This window comes from Mirounga leonina, unplaced genomic scaffold, assembly GCF_011800145.1.
Source record: "Mirounga leonina isolate KUSES-001 unplaced genomic scaffold, KU_Mleo_1.0 Mir_92, whole genome shotgun sequence".
NCBI classification, from domain to species: domain Eukaryota; kingdom Metazoa; phylum Chordata; class Mammalia; order Carnivora; family Phocidae; genus Mirounga; species Mirounga leonina.
Window position 1 is genome coordinate 23,763,748 of NW_023270852.1, and position 18,361 is coordinate 23,782,108.

The 18,361-nt window shown below is 37.2% G+C and overlaps 1 protein-coding gene across 1 annotated transcript in view; it reads right to left on the bottom strand.

The window, feature by feature from the left end:
- Positions 1-18,361, bottom strand: part of LOC118004277 (disks large homolog 2) — a 776,050-nt gene that overhangs the window by 554,055 nt on the left and 203,634 nt on the right. The window contains exon 5 of the mRNA XM_034995567.1: positions 11,378-11,547. Within this exon, the coding sequence (XP_034851458.1) occupies positions 11,378-11,547 (170 nt within the window). The remainder of the gene's footprint in view (positions 1-11,377; positions 11,548-18,361) is intronic.

An 18,361-nucleotide genomic window follows, 5' to 3' on the forward strand; every position in this document is an offset into this window, starting at 1 on the left:
TGATGTTGTTGTTAGTGATCTCCCTTATGTGTTGTTCATTTTGTGAGTTATTGGAGGAGAGAATTTCTGTGAGCAGATAAGATTACTCTGTCCTCATAACCTGGAAACTGTTTCTTTAGGAGTACATACAATCTGCTTCATGGAAAACTTTGCCTATAGACATTATTATTATTATTTTGAAGTATAATTAACATAAGAGTTATATTAGTTTCAGGTGTACAATATAATGACTCAAAGTAATAGGCATTCTTTTTATCTTTATCTGTTATTTTTAGGCTCAGTCTTTCCTTATATCTGTGGGATTCACTTTCATATCTATGTGAACTGGGCAACATGTGTACCTGACCAATTCCATCCTATTTCTAATTATTCCATCTATCATCTATCAGTCTTTGGGTCACTTGTAATGGACACAAATGAGTAAAGGATGACTAACATGAGGAATGGTTAAATTACTATCAAGAATGATATCAATAAGTCTAGATGCTAGGCTCAGTCCAACAGTCTTATACTTAATAGAGATAAATATAAATTTATAACTATACATCAAAAATCAATTATTGTAAGATAGAATGTAATATATATAAAATCCAGTAGTTCATATGAAATATTTACATATGTAAATATGTAATTTGGATAGAACCAACAAAAAGGTCTTAAAAACAAAGCTAACACAGTTTTACATTATATTAAATAAACAAAGTATGGCGCTCATATACAAAACTCTATTTACCATGGTCTGTACTAACAAACATATCAGGGGATCTCTCTATATAATTCTGTATATTGTTAGTTAGGTGGGATATTGCCAAACTGGAGAAAATTCATAGGATGGAAACAGTAAAATAGAGGGTCTGAAAATCATGATGTATCAGGAATGGTTAATAAATGAGGATTCCTTAGTCTAAAGGAGAGAGGTCTAAATGGAGACTTGACAGTGTCCTACAAATGAATGAAGGGCTGTCCCATGAAGAGTTGTCCATCGTAGCTGGAGAGGGCAGGAATGACATTAATAGACAACTTCAAAGGAATTCCAGCTTTCAGTTCAATTTTGGGAGGGGGGGATTCCAGTGAATGGGGCAGTCTCCCAAGTGAACAGCTGTCACCAGTGTTGGAAAGCTGTTTTATCCCAGAGCACTGAAGCAGAAACTGAGGTCCTTGTAAAAACCTGTGTCTATATTTATCTGGTGGTACTAGAATTATTACATTCATGCACACTCCATACACTATAGTGGGACCACTATCTCCCTTGAGGGCACACCATGTCTCTATCTCCAACTTCTAGTTGCCTAAGTAAAAGGTGTTTGTTACAGTTTTGCCAAATACATAAATGAGTGTGTGCATTTTGAGATATTAGAATATTTGACACTTAAGAATTATTGCACATCAACATTATTATGATTTTAAACAACTGGTAGTTACCACATTCAGTTTATTCAAATGAGTGGATCTATGAAGGCTAAATTTTCTCATATGACTCAGCTGCTCATGAATATTCAGCAAATATTTTTGGGTTCCTGGGAAGCAAATATTGAAGTCTTTCTTCCTAAGCTAATGGTGAATACTGAACAAACTCTATATGCTTTCTTCATTCATGACTATCAGGGACTGACTTGCCTAGATAAATGCGTCTCATTTGTTTCCTTTCTTATTTTTACTTTTTCCTCTTCCTAACTGCTCTCTTCTTATTTTTTTATTATTATTATTTTAGAATTTATTTATTTATTTGACAGAGAGAGAGAGTACAAGCAGGGGGAGCAGCAGAGGGAGAGGGAAAGGGAGAGGCAGCCTCCCTGCTGAGCAAGGAGCCCAATGGGGGGCCTGATCCCAGGACCCTGAGATCATGACCTGAGCCGAAGGCAGACGCTTAACCAACTGAGCCACCCAGGTGCCCCTACTCTCTTTTTAACTTTACTGATAATTCTCAGCTTTTCCTAAGATCTTCTTTATTGTGCAAATTTCCAACTTTCAGTGGATTCTTGGTAGGATCTCGTAACTGGCTAACCCATAACATATTTCATGTTTCCAAATCCCTAAGTTGGCATTTTTTATGGAGTTTAAAAGTAGAGATTTTATCTCTCTTATTAACTTTTCTATAAGGGGTAAAGTGTCCAAGGTATCTAGCTCCAACTGAATTATGCTCAGAGACAAAGCCCGTGTAGTACAAGGCTTTTGACTGACAGCTAATGGCACTGGGAATCATGGTTCATGAATAAAAAATACAACAATCTTTAATTTTATTGGATATTCCATAGAAGGAGGATAATTTAATGTAGGCTGGTTGATAAGTTAGGGAACCAAAATGGATATAGTTAGGGGACTGCAATGAATTTAGCATGAAGCTAGTCCTAGCCAAAAGAGGACTGTGTTATTTTAGTCTAGATGAATGCCTGTATTTTAAGAAGGTATTTGGGAGAAAAGCCAACACTTCTTTTTTTATTGACATTCTTTTGATTTAGCACTTTGAACTGCTTGGCTTAATAAATGTTTTTGAAATAAAATATTTATTGAGTGAATGGATGATTGTTTTCTGCATGCATTTGCTTCTTAAAAAAGTAAACAATGAAGAGGAACACTTTAAACTTTTTGGGCACTAACATGTACCTGGGATCCCATTAAATTCTCACAATAACCAAGGCAGCCACTTAATATTCCCATTTAACAGTTAGGTAAAGGAAGGATTTAAACTAAGGTACTGTCCAAATCCCAATAAAATTGCTTTGCTAGTGGTCATAAAATGGAAAGATTTATAGTCACAATATTTAACCATGGCAACACATTTCCTTTTAAAACTTTAAAAAGTGCTATATAGGTATTTACCTCAGCAAATATTTACAGCTAGGTAAACAGTGTTTTCTGTGTGAATTATAAAACTTTTGTTTTATAAATGTAAAAAAAATCAAAGCTATACCTACCTACCTACTACAATGCATTTTTGAAATCTGAAGTTTTCATGGTAAAATAATTCTGACTTTAAATATTTGTTAAGGAGCCATTAATCACAAATTCCATAAAAAATTATGAGTTAGCTCTAAACAGCAAAGAAATAAACTAAGGAAAGAAACAATGGCCACATGTTAGCCTGAAAAGGCAAATGAGAGGAGTGGCATCATTCCTTAATTTCCAAAAGGATTTAGCAAATGTAATCAACTGTTTTACTCTCCTATAATGTAGAAGGTACACAACAGAGGGATTACAGTGGCCATATCTGTAGTTTGTTTTTTCATGAATAAATAAGTGTCTACAAGATTTCAGGAGAGAGCTTTTTACAGATATCATTATGAAGACTGACCAAATACCAGCTCAGAGAAAGAGCCTCACAGTCCACAAGGATATGTCTTTTATCCAGAAATAATTAGGGACTAACCATGTACATACTGAAGAAATTCTATAGAAAGTTCCTCAGAACAAGGTGAACTCATCAAATGTGTTGTCCTTTGTCCAGTTTAAAAAAGGGATTTGTTCTTTTGGGGGACAGAGAGTGGTGACTGAGGCACAATATATTTCCAAGAAGACTGGTTCTCTTGCTTAATACAAAGAGGCATTTTCTCTTTGACTCTAAATATTATACTTCAATAAGAGGTTTCACTGCACATTCAGTCAAGCAAATTTCCCTGTGTACTCAAGGGAACAATTTTGGTAATTCAAAAGACTGAAAAATTTTAGCCCTAAAGGGAAAATGTTGTGTTCTGAGACCTCATGCCAAACAGCTGAATTTGCCATTTGTGCTTATTAAAAATCAAACCATTATTCAGAATGGTCCTTCACCACAGATAGGTCTACCTGACACTTAGAACTCAGAGCCCAGGGCATGGGCCTAAATAGAGAGTAAACTGTACCTTGCATTCAGAGACACACTTGCATATGCATTAAAAAAGAACACACATTATAATTTACCCCACGGTAAGAAAGGGGGGAATGTATGGTGTCTCTTGATGCAGTGCATAGTTGGATGCCAGTAATCAAAGCAGTTGCATAACCTTTGTGCTCAGTTTTGACCCAGGGGCCTGGTGAACTGCTTGGGTATGAACAGCTGAAGTGTGGACATCTGAAAACTTTGCTCTCCTAAACACTTCCAACTTATCATGATCATGTGATAGTAGCCCAGGTTGTTAGAGAACGCCAACAGCAAAGCTATCCATGGACAGAGGGACTAAAAAGCATGGTTTCAGGGCTGGCAATCTCTTTTCAACTAAAATCTTAGTATACTCAAATGTTCATGGAGCACTTATTGTTTTCTCAATACCTGCAGCTCTAGGTCTACATGCTAAAATTCAAGTCATTGAATAATTTACCAAGTAATCATTTCTGAAAACTGTCGGATGAGTGCCTCACATCAACTCGGAGGAAGTTCACTCCAGCCACATTAGTGTCAGAGAGAGAAGAGACAAGAGTAGATGGCAGAACAAGGACAGATTAGAAAAAAAAAAAATTGAGTATGCAGATAGAGACAAGTCATGAACTTCATTCAAGTTAGATATCTGAGAAATTCTCTGTCTGTAATACTGGATGTTTGCCATATTAATATTTAACCAAGCTGGACAATGAAACTGTCAAGTAGGCTATTAAGAAAAAATAAAATAAAAATCCTCAATAATTTAGAAACTTGTTTTTGATAAATCAGCCTTTTAAGCAAAGTGTTAGATGCTTCAAATACTGCTTTGTCCCAATCTCTTGAACAAATAGTTACAATAAAGTTTGAAAAAAAGGGGGGCCAATGAAAAGGTTTTACTCCTGGCAATAAAATAATTCATTTTACATCTTAGCCATTCCTTTTTCTGCTTGCCATACTGCAGTGATGGTCATGATCTATCTTGGACTCTCCTCCATCTCTCCACCCCAATTCCTCCCACTCACTGCTCAGAGTTTGGTCACAGACCACAGGAATCATAATCTCAGTGTCTTAAGTGTGAGTATTAGCAGCTTGTTTAACTTAGGTTGCTGTTATCTATCTTTCCTACACCTATGGGTTGCTTGGATCGCATGGTAACAAAAGCAGGAATAGAGAGAAAGCAGTAAAGCACTTCTGAAGTCCTTAGAAGTGAAAGATTGCTTCTAATTCCATCAGTCTCTGACAGTTTTGTGAGGAGATAAAACTGAACCGGCTTGGCTTTTGGGGGATGGATATGATTCTGACAGGCAGTGGTCACAGTGGTAAAGAAAGTCATTCCAAAGGTGGGAATGGGATGAGCAAAGTCCTAAGGGCAGGAGAGTATGACCCATGTTTAAGAAATTGTACAGAGTCTGGCTTCCTGGATGTGAAGATGCATGAATGAGAGAAGACAGAAGAGAAAGCTGAGGCGGAATTTTGTCCCTGGAGGAGAGGGAGATCATAGGGGGCATGAAATGCTATGGCAAGAAATTTAGATTTTTACCTAATGGCAGTGAAGAACCACTAGAGACTTCTGAGCAGGGGAAAACAATGAATAGAGCTGTGATTTTTGCAAAATTTATCTAGGAGGAGCATATAAGCAGGGAGGGAGGGATTACATAAATATCTGGAATTGCTGAACATTAAGAAATTTTAATTAGCTTTTAATTTAATAGATGGTCAACAAATATTAAATAGTCAACAAATAGTCAACAAATAATACTAAAAAACAAGGTTTTATAAAATACTAGAAGAGGTTCTTTTAAAGCACTGGGGATGTGATGAGCACTGGGTATTATATGCAACTAATGAATCATTGAACACTACACCAGAAACTAAGGATGTACTATATATTGGCTAATGGAATTTAAATTAAAAAAAAAGAAAACACTGGGATGAGTATGTGCTTTTCTGCTTTTTTAAATAAAATTTTAGCCAATTATGATAAAATAAAGAGTAAAGATAGTATAAGCATGTATTTAAAATTTACAATTATTATCCTGAAAATAAACTTATAAATTAGAAATTCAGATTTTATCGATTTTGCAGATGAGGAAGGTTGAGGCACAGAGAGGTTACAATACTTGTTTTGAGACCCACAGCTACTTAAAGATGCCCGGGAACCTTACCACTCACTACACATGTGGCTTTTCCAACGACTGAAGTATACACATTATAAATAGCCATTTGTGTAATGACTCTTATAGTCAGGGTATTTCATACTTATTTTTACTTCTTATATAAAGATGAGAGCTATAATCATCATGGCATTTTCAGTTTGCACTATTACAGACCTATGGAACTGCAACGTGTGTGTGTGTGTGTGTGTCTGTGAAAAAATTAAAATATCTTTAAAAATATGTTTTTTAAATAATAAAGAATTGCAGAAATGTTTTGCTAGATGGACTTTATCACTCTTTCAGTTTTAATAAGGTAGTTAAAATAAAGCCACAAGCAAGTCTACTTTTGGATATGAACAAAGTTATGGCCTTAATATTTTCAATTTTAGAAGTTGGCCTTAACCTAGTTGTATAATCCTTAAGCAATAAGAACATCCTAAAAGAAGACATCTCATTTCTTACATAGGTTTAGGCTTCCTTGGCTCAGGCCACAGGAACAAGTCTGCACATGTTTAATTATATAGCTTCTTAGAAATTATGACCTAGTGTGTTCTTAGGAAAGTCACTAGAAAGACTTTTATTGTGAACCAATTTCCTGGGAAACCACATGCCCACTTCAGATTTTCTTCCTTGTGTATTTTTGGTTGCTTGGCAAATTTAAATGAATTTGCCTAATCACTACTTCCTATACATGATCACCCATTTTTTTTTCCCTAAACTGTCCACAAACAGACACCCCAGCTGCTTGCAATGACCAAATCTGTAACTGTGAATTTAGGGAAATTTTTACATATTGTTGGGAAAAGGCATTCTAAATTATTAATGGATATTACCCAAATACTCATTACTGAAATACCTGGCCATAAATGACCAGCCAGATAATTCTAGTTGAATATTGAGAAGATCAGCACTACTATAGAGACAGAATCACATACATCGAAGGTCATTTTGGAATTAGTACTTTGTACAATTATGAAATACATACAAGGGTATAGAATTAGGAAACCATACATTTAACTCTATCACAAATTATTTTTCAAGGATCTCTTAACACTGTATCTATATAACCAGAAAAAACCCCACAAATAAAAAAACCAAAAACAATCCCAAAACTAAAATAGTCCGGGCATTAAGAATATCTACAAAAATAGATTCTTATTTTTATTATAACTGTTCAAAATAGCTAATATAGTATATTCACGATCTTTATATTAAAGATTATTAATGAAGAGTGAGAAAGTCAATATTCAGATATTTCCCCATAATTCCAGATATTTGACAAAATATAGGGTAAATTCAGAATATTACCTTGACAGGGATTTCAGAGAGATATCTTCCAGTTCTGCCTCCTAGATCTCCTTTTCAAATGCATCACAGTCTTTTCAACATGTCCAAAAGTGAATTCCTAATCTCCCCACAGGGGTTCCTCCCCAGACTTCCCAGTCTCATAGATAGCACCCTAATCCATTCAATTGCTCCATTAGAAAACTGGGCCTCATCCTTAGACATATTCCACATCTAGATCAATAAGTGGCATCAATTATTTCTCCAACATATAGCTCAACTCCATCCATTTTTCTTGACCTTCTGCAAGTAACACCTAACTGATCTCTGCTCCCACTCATGCCCCTTCAATGCATTTTCTTCACAGCAGCCAAATGATCTTCTGAAAATGACTAATTTGATCGTGTCACTCCCATGCTGAAAATTTTGCAATAACTTTTTGTTGCACTTGAAATAAAATAACAAATCTTCAAATATGGTCAACAAGGCTTTGCATGATCTGGCGCCGCTTACCTTGACAATATCATTTCACGTCATTCATTAACCTATCATTAAACATCTGTCACAATTGACTTCTTTCAGTTCCCAGAAGGTATCAAGATCTTTTCTACTTTAGGGCCTTCCTACACACATGCTTTTACTTCTGTCTGGATGCTCTCCTCCACTCTTTATCTGGCTAACTTCTATTTTTATTTTTCCTTCAAGGTTTAGCTTAAGTGGAACTTCCTTTAAAAAGTCTTCTTTGACCCTCTATTTGATTGGCCACATTATAATCTTTTACATTCATTCTAGTATGTTTCCCAGTTTATATTATAGGTATTTTCTACATCAGGCTATCAACTTCTTGAGCAAGAACTATTTCTACTTTTTTCCTGAATCTCCATTGTCAGCCTCTGTGCCAGGAACATAATAAATACTTAATATTCCTTGAATCATTGAAGGACTAAACTGATGAAGAAATCCAGTTAGTTCTATATTATGCATGCATAATTGAGGCTAGTTAGCCCAGTTGGCTAAAGAGTTGATGGACTATAGAGAATGTCCACGTGCTCAACAAAGGGTAAAATAAGGACCTGTGGGCATGTGTCAAGATGAATCATGACACATGCTCCATCACAGAGCTGATTTCATTTTGCCTTGCATTAAAGTTGGTTGACTTTATGTCTTTCTCTACCATGAGAACTTTCTGAGTCTTCCATCAGAATCACATCTGTTTCATCTCAGGTACATGAGAGTTTCCACGGTGTGAGCTAAACACTGGTAGAAATTTATTTTATTTTATTTTATTTATTTATTATTTTATTTATTTTTAAAAAAGATTTTATTTAATCTTTTTTGTTTGTTTGCCAGAGAGAGAGAGAGAGCAAGCGAGCACAAGCAGGGGGAGCTGCCAGGCAGAGGGAGAAGCAGGCTCCTCGCTGAGCAAAGACCCCAATGAGGGACTCGATCCCAGGACCCTGGGATCATGACCTGAGCTGAAGGCAGACGCTTAACCAACTCAGCCACCCAGGCATCCCAAGAAATTTATTTTAAATATATCGTCATTCACAAACAAAGAATTAAAAGGTGCCAAGTGAAGTTAACATTGCAAGGTAACATCATATTTAGTGCAGAATCTAATTTAATTATTCAATTTACTGATTCAGCACTTCCTGTGGTTAAGGCACTGGGAAAGGCATTAGGAATTTAAACAGTGACAAATACCTTTTCTTTTCTTGCGTATCAATAAACTTTATATAGAATAACAAATCCCCATCAGTGACCTCTGGATGGTGACAATACAAAAATGTCTGACTGACTCAACATAATCCCAACAGGACCAACAGGCCCACACCCCTCTACAGGGATGTGGCAGGAGCCTGCTTCCTGGGATGTGAGGTTACTTCTAATACTATCATTCGTATGCCATGCATTTTTGGGTTATTGCCTGGGTATTCTTGGTGGATTATACTCACCTATCCCCACTTCCCCCTTTTTATGTCCTAGGGCAATTCCTGTCCTAATCCTTGCTCAAAGGAGACAAAAGTTCAGACTGAAATAAAACAGCCAGAGGGGGCCCTGGTATCAAAGATCCCCAAAATCTGTTCCCGCTAAAATTAAGGAGTTTTGGCTATGGATTCCCTAGAACCTTGAAGTGCTCTGCTGAGCAGCTGAAGGTCATCCAGTGACTCAGCTGGCAGGAGGTCTGCTAATAGATGCTTTTGCTGAGTGCTTCAAACTGGTATTCACTTTAGAGCTGTGCTGAATAATTGCTGTTAATTGAATTGCAGAAATACCTATTTGTTATTTATAAATAGTACACATTTTTCATAGAAATAGTGTGATGCTCAAATTGTTTATCTTTAAAGCACCTTGCAAATATGATTTTAGTAAACATGCAGAGGTTAGAAAGTCTTTTCTTTCATACTACCAGATATTGTGGTATGCAAATACTTCTTTTTTTTTTTTCCAGATTTAATTCTCTAATTTTAATGAATTTGAATTTAGCCCATGAGGCATCTTTGTATATTTTTATTACATTACCAAGCAATTGTAACAAAGGCTGAAACTATTTGTAGTAAAACATACTACAAATAACATGTATATATAGGTAATATTTGTTTGGCAGTCAATTTGGGCCAGCCACTATTCTAAATACTTTATGTGAATTGGCTCATCTAATCCCCACATTTCTAGGGGGCAAATACTATTATTATCTGCATTTTGTAGATGAGAAAATTAAGGCTCAGAGAGGTTAAGCAGTTTGCTCAAGGTCAAACAGCTAGTGAGCTGCAGAGTAGCACTTTGGCTCTGGAGGCTACACTTTCAACCAGCAAGATTTAGTTAAATGTTTAATTCTCATAAACCCTGTGGGACAGACACTACCATTATGATCCCCATTTAATAATTAGGGATTGGTCCAACCAATATCACTCTTCTGGTAAGCGGCTGAACCAGGCTTTTAAACTCAATCCTGTCTGACTCTTGGGTCTGAGATCTTAAATACCAGCCACTACCACCTCCTAGAGAAGGCAGAGTACTTACTTCCTTTTTAATCCCATATAGCATTAGAGATTAAGTAGATTTTAAGGAAAAGAGAAATGATTTACTCAAAGAATACAGTAACTATCCAGTCATAATCTTATAAAAATATTTAAAATATTGTTAAGCTAATTATTGAATTTTTCTAAAATATTTGAAATACTAAGAGTATTTCTTAGAAATACTAAGAGTACTAATATTAAATGTCATCATTCTGAACAGCAGAGCCCAAATGACTATTCTTTTTTGTTTTAAAGATTTTATTTATTTATTTGACAGAGAGAGACACAGCGAGAGAGGGAACACAAGCAGGGGGAGTGGGAAAGGGAGAAGCAGGATTCCCGCCAAGCAGGGAGCCCGATGCAGGGCTCGATCCCAGGACCCTGGGATCATGACCTGAGCTGAAGGCAGACGCTTAATGACTGAGCCACCCAGGTGCCCCCCAAATGACTATTCTTAAAAATTAGTGTAATAATTCATCTCACTGTTCGTGTGATTCTCCAGAGTAACTGCAATTACCTCAAGAGATTGTGAGCATTAAAAAAAAAAATAAATTTTAACTTATTTTTACTATTGCAAGTATAAAACATTGTGTAGTACTTGATGGGTGTAATACATGAGAGTAATACAAATCAGAACAAATCACAAGAGTATTATAAAAATACAATAACTGTTATTTCAGGATAGACTAGTTTAATTACTATCATTCATATTACTCTTTTATTAAATGAGGAGTCACCATTTATATCTTAAAAATGAGAAGGAATGTACATGCCAGCCAAGTCATGATGATAAAGTAAGATTAAAAATTTATAGAAAAATGCAGATGGTTTATATTTATAAGAACATTGCTTATAAGGACATTTCTATATAAATCTGTCCTTTCTTTCTCTGAGTTCATATTTAGAGTATTGATTTCCTTGACCTGTAAAAACCAGTATTGCATGATTTCAAATCTCTAGGTGAGCACTGAATGTCAGAGCATAAAGGGAGAGAGTACATCATCGGTGAATTATGTCATACATTTTAGCCAAATGGTTTGTACAGGTGTCTCATTGTGAGTCATCCATGTTTGTATTACCTTTAGGCCCTTTGAACAGTTTGATCTCCACAACAGTCTCCAGAATGGGTCGTCTTCTGCGCACGTACAGACGAACGATAGACCCTGCTTCCTTGAGAGCTTCCACGGCTTTACTGTGGGAAACCTCTGACACATCGACCTCGTTCACCCGCAAGATACAATCATTGACCCTGGAAGAGAGGGAAAGAAGGAAAACTGAGGGTTGGCAAGGAGGATTTCTTAAAGCATATTATCACTGTTAGCAAAACTTAAGAAGCAGGAAAGCAGAGTATGAGCAATTTTAAAATGTTTTGTTTGGAAGAAACAATTCAAAGAAGGAAACCTTGAACTCCCCAGCTTTCCCAGCCTATCCAAAAGGACTGCACTCTGGTCAGGCCCCTCTGGCATCCCAGTGCCCTGGCATGGGAGCACATGGTACATGGTGCAGGTTAGGATGACGACACATTTTGAGGTCGCTGTCAGTTACATCATTATTTTTTTTTAAAGATTTTATTTATTTGTCAGAGAGAGAGAGAGAAAGCACAACCAGGGGGAGTGGGAGGCAGAGGGAAAAGCAGGCCCCCTGCTGAGCAAGGAGCCTGTAGGATGAGGGATGGGGGACTCGATCCCAGGACCCTGGGATCATGACCTGAGCCAAAGGCAGATGCTTAACCAACTGAGCCACCTAGGCGTCCCATATTTTGATTGGTTTTAACTGAGTTGACTGAGGGTTATGATTGCAGTGGTTCTCAGAACTTACTATGGACTATACAGACATCACAAATGTAAACTTAAAGATTAATTTTTTTTGAATTTTTAATTTGCTACTTATAAAGGTAATATATAGTCATTTTAGAAAATCTGAAAAATGTAACCATGTAGAAAGAAGAAAAAAATATACGTGACCCAATCATCTAAAATGAATGCATTAGCTTTCTGGTAAACTATCTTCCTGTGTTTTTTTTTCTTCCCCCCCCAAATTTGTATCACAGTATTATAGATATTGAAGTTCAGATTTCACAAAATTCAAAGAAAATCTCAGATAATCTTTGCCTTAGGTATTTACTTTGAAAACCAATAATTATGGTAACTAAACTCTCCTTTCTGGCATTTTCGGAAGGGATAATCTGACTTTTCTACAAAACTGTCCAGGTAATATATATTTATGTAGCCATAGACTTCAAATCTCTTTATATTTATGATAATTAGTAAAAACTTTAATAATGATTAAAAGTATGAGGTTTGAGACTAGAAAGATTTCTTTCCTTTACTTTGAATATCCACTCTAGTATTGCCCATCTGAGTTCACTGTGTTGCTCAGAGTAAGAAATAAGGGGTTACCCTTGCTTGACTTCCTTATCCCACCACCATACATTCAGCTCTATCTGCAAAATCTATCTGCAATCCATCCACATTTCTTAATCTGCACTGCTACCACCCTTGTTGATGTCAACATCATCTCCCACCTGGATTATTTCTACAGGCTTCTACCTACTCCCCCGGGATCCTCTCTTGTCAACTTTTAATGCATTCTCCACACATTAGACAGGGTAAAGTGAACATGACTGGTTGCTTATTCACCTTCCATTCCTCATTTCCTTCTTCCCAACCATGCCTGATTTGCCTAGGACATCCACTCTTTAGAAAATATTTGTTAAATGAATGAAATAATAAGCCTAAGTTCAGTTACTAGGCCTTCCATTTCCTAAGCTGGTAAACAGCCTCTATGTCTGCATCTATAAATAGATACAATATTAATATCTACAATAAAGACTTATGGGGAAGATTAAATGAGATAATGTACATGTAAGTCTTTAGCAAGGAGTCTGGTATGTAATAAGCACCTAATAAATGGTTATTGGTAGCACTGAAAATTTTGATTTATAATATTTTAACTATTAGATCCTTTCCATAATCTTGTGAATAAGACATTATCCACATTACAGAAATGAGAATTGTTCCAAGTGATCAAGTTCTTTGTCTGAAGCTGTCAGCAATTTGGGTAGAAATTGGATATGACCTTAGGGCTTCCAATTTCAAAAGTTGGCACTCTCCTCTTAGGGATCACAAAACATCTAAATGTCATGAACGGTTTCGTGTATATTGTGCACGTCAATTCAAAATTATAACATGGTAGTGAAAATATTATGCAAAAAGTATGGGAAGAATTTTTCTATCATTTTTTCCCCATAACTTCTCTATACCTGTTTGGGGAGCTGAGTTATAGAGACTCTTGTCTCAGTGAGAACCCTAATTAGCTTCAAAATTCTGAGGTGAAACATTTCACTTATTAAGATTCAATGATGTCATTTCATGTTAACAGATGCTACAGCTTTAATAGGTTTACACATACATTTCCTCTCTGACAAAAAAAAAAAAAAAAAACAAACATGAAAAATTACCAATTAAAATAGTTTTGAGAATGTAGGCAACACGGGTGCCAGCCGCCTTACAGCAGCTGGTCCTTTGAGAGTGGGTAATTTTGTCATCTCATGATAATGCAAACACATAGTGTTTACCATCACCCTATGCTCAGAATATTAATCATATCTTAAAACACTGCTTTCCATAGAAGGGAGTGGCTGACATTTAAAAAAAAGTTATGGATGCTGTATCTATTCAAATTGTACTAAATTTTTCCTTTTGTATACAGTGGAATCCTTAATTGTCAATTGCAGGGGTGAGGGTGAGGGTGCAGCCTAAATTAGATGTTTTTTCCTGAACATGTGGAGGAAGAAGGCAACTTTAGTGCAGTGAAAACAGCATTGGACTAGCCTTCAGGATGCTTGGATTGGAATCCCAGCTGCATGACCATGGTCAAGTCACTTCATCTCTTTGAACCTCAGTCTCCCATGAAAAGAGAAAAAGTGTGCCCAGAGTTAATGAGAGGAGTAAGCAGACAGGCAATGCATCTGGGTGTGTGTGTGAACTGTAGGGTACAGTACATATGAAAGCTGCAGCTACTGATCAAAGATGAGTCAAAGATGCTGTGCTCAAGGATGTATTGAAAGGTGAATAAGATGTAAATGGAAATTTTAAGAGGGCTTTCTATGTGCTGTATCATTCTAGCCACTTCATTTATTCACTGGTACTTAAACCCCACCATTTCTGAAACATTGATTCTCATTCTACAGATGATGAAATTTACTGACAAGGTCACAGTGGTGTTGAGGGCAGGGACATGATTCCAACCTGGTTTGGCCTTTTTCTGAAGCCTATGCTGATACAGAGTTCTTCAGAATGGATTGTTTTAAATAAAAAAAACGGGGGGGGGAGGAGCAAATGGTGGAGGAGTAGGAGACCTGGATTTTGTCTGGTCCCAGGAATTCAGCTAGATAGGGATCAAACCACTCTGAACACCTACGAACTCAACAGGAGATGGAAGAAAAGAATAGCAGCAACTCTCTGAACAGAAAAGCAACCACTTTCTGGAAGGTAGGACGTGCGGAGAAGTGAATCTGAGGTGATATTTGGGAAGATAGACGGCGGGGGAGGGGGCCTCTGTCAGCCGCTACCTGAAAGTATTAGAGCCTCAGAGCTCAAAATCGGAACTTTTAAGAAGTCTGCTCTGCTGAGGGACGTCACTCCAGTGGCTAAGCGGGGGGTACAACCCTCACTGGGACAGTGTGGTCTCAGGAACCTCGGGGTCACAGAAAGACCGGGGGTGCGTGAGTGTGGCAGAGCTCCCAGGTATTGGAGCACGGAAGCTGGCTGCAGAGACGGAGCCGAGGAGCAGGCTCTCAGCTTGGGGTTGCCATAAACCGTGATCCACGTCATAGGTCCCTCCTCCAGCAGGGACCAAACAAGCGGCAGATCTGGGGAGACCCCCCCTTCCTCCCCCAGGAGGAGTGATGTGGGAGCACACCACAGGGATCTGCTGGGTTTGGAGACTCCACACGGGGTCGTGTGCCAGAGATAGAAATGTTTGGTCACAGGCTGGGTGAGCATGGAGTGTGGCCAGAGACCGGGGAGATGGGAGTGGTTGACTGCTTTTCTCTGGGGGTGCACTGAGGAGTGGGTCCCTGAGTTCTCGGCTCCTCCAGGGTGAAGATTGGGAGGCCACCATTTTCACTCTCGGCCTCCAAAGCTGTACGAAAAGCTTGCAGGGAACGAAGGCTCCCGAGAGCAAACCCGAGCAGATTACTTAGCACGGACCGGCAAGGGCAGGGCAATTCCACCTATGGCAAAGACATTTGGGAACCATGGCAACAGGCCCCTCCCCCAGAAGATCAGTGAGAACAGCCAGCCAAGACCAAGTGTACCAATCAATGAGAATGGCAGAACTCCAGCGCTAGGGGAATACTGCACATAGAATTCATGGCTTTTTTCCCATGATTCTTTGGTCTTTCAAAGTTAATTTTTTTTTAACTTTTTTTTTTTTTTGAATTTTTCTTTTTCCCTTTTCAACCAACATCATATCAATCCCATTTTAAAAAATCTTTTTTATTTTTCATTTTTAGAGTCATATTCTATCTCTTCATAGTAGTTAACCTTATTTTTGGTGTATATATATATATATATATATATATATATATATATATATACACATACATACATATATATATATATATATGTATGTATATATAAGTTGTTCTCTCTTTAAAATTTTGGGATACAGTTTCTTCTAACAGACCAAAATATACTCTAAATCTCTAGTGTATGGCTTTGTTCTAGTCTCCTGCCTGATCACATTCTCTCCCTGTTTTTTTTTTTTTTTTTTAATCCTCTTCTTTCTTTTTTCAACCAGCTTCTTATCTTATCAATTCCTTTTATAAAATCTTTTATAATTTTCATCTTTACAGTCATATTCCATCCCTTCATCATATCAACCCTTATTTTTGTACATATGTAAGTTGTTCTTTCTTTAAAATTTTGGAACGCACTTTCTTCTTACAGACCAAAATACACCCAAAATCTAGTGTATGGCACTGATCTATGCACCAACCTGATCATATTTGATCATATTCTTTTTTAGTTGCTGTTGTTTTTTTGTTTTTATATTTTACTTTCTCTTTTTTTTCTCTTTTTTCTTTCTTTCCCTTTCTTTTCTCCCAGTTTCAGGTCTCTTCTGATTTGTTTAGTGTATATTTTTCTGGAGTCGTTGTTACCCTGTTAGCATTTTGTTCTCTCATTCATCTATTCTCCCCTGGACAAAATGACAAGATGGAAAAAATCACCTCAACAAAAAGAACAAGAGGCAGTACCGACTGCCAGGGACCTAATCAACAAGGACATTAGTAAGATGTTGGAACTAGAGTTCAGAATGACACTTTTAAAGATACTAGCTGGGCTTGAAAAAAGCATGGAAGATATTAGAGAAACGCTTCCTGGAGAAATAAAGGAACTAAAATCTAATGAAGTCAAAATCAAAAGGGCTATTAATGATGTGCAATAAAAAAATAGAGGCTCTAACTGCTAGGATAAATGAGGCAGAAGAGAGAATCAGTGATATAGAAGACCAAATGATGAAAAATAAAGAAGCTGAGAAAAAGAGAGATAAACAACTACTGGATCATGAGGGCAGAATTCGAGAGAGAAGTGATACCATAATGTGAAACAATATTAGAATAATTGGGATCCCAGAAGAAGAAAGAGAGAGAGAGGCAGAAGGTATATTGGAGCAAATTATAGCAGAGAACTTCCCTAATTTGGGGAAGGAAACAGGCATCAAAATCCAGGAGGCACAGAGAACCCCCCGCAAAATCAATAAAAATAGGGCAACATCCCAACATCTAATAGTAAAACTTACGAGTCTCAGAGACAAAGAGAAAATCCTCAAAACAGCTCGAGACAAGAGGTCTGTAAACTACAATGGTAGAAACATTAGATTGGCAACAGACCTATCCACAGAGACCTGGCAGGCCAGAAAGGACTGGCATGATATCTTCAGAGCACTAAATGAGAAAAATATGCAGCCAAGAATACTATATCCATCTAGGCTGTCATTGAAAATAGAAGGAGAGATAAAAAGCTTCCAGGACAAACAAAAACTAAAGGAATTTGCAAACATGAAACCAGCCCTACAAGAAATCTTGAAAGGGGTGCTCCAAACAAAGAGAGACCCTAAAAGTAACATAGACCAGAAAGGAAAACAGACAATATACAGTAACAGTCACCTTACAGGCAATACAATGGCACTAAATTGATATCTTTCAATAGTTACCCTGAATGTAAATGGGCTAAATGCCCCAATCAAAAGACACAGGCTATCAGACTGGATTAAAAAACAAGACACATTGATATACTGTCAGCAAGAAACTCATTTTAGACCCAAAGACACCCCAGATTGAAAGTGAGGGGTTGGAAAACCATTTACCATGCCAATGGACACCAAAAGAAAGCTGGGGTGGCAATCCTTATATCAGACAACTTAGATTTTAAACCAAAGACTGTAATAAGAGAGGAGGAAGGACACTATATCCTACTTCAAGGGTCTATCCAACAAGAAGATCTAACAATTGTAAATATCTATGCCCCTAACATGGGAGCAGCCAATTATAGAAGCCAATTAATAACAAAAGCAAAGAAACACATCAACAACAATACAATAATAGTGGGGGACTTTAACACCCCCCTCACTGAAATGGACAGATCATCTAAGCAAAAGATCAACAAGGAAATAAAGACTTTAAAGGACACACTGGACCAAATGGACTTCACAGACATATTCAGAGCATTCCGTCCCAAAGCAACAGAATACACATTCTTCTCTAGTGCCCATGGAACATTCTCCAGAACAGATCACAAGCTAGGTCACCAATCAGGTCTCAACCAGTACCAAAAGATTGGGATCATTCCCTGCCTATTTTCAGACCACAATGCTTTGAAACTAGAACTGAATCACAGGAGGAAAGTTGGAAAGAACTCAAATACATGGAGGCTAAAGAGCATCCTACTAAAGAATGAATGGGTCAACCAGGAAATTAAAGAAGAATTAAAAAATTCATGGAAACCAATGAAAATGAAAACACAACTGTTCAAAATCTTTGGGATGCAGCAAAGGCA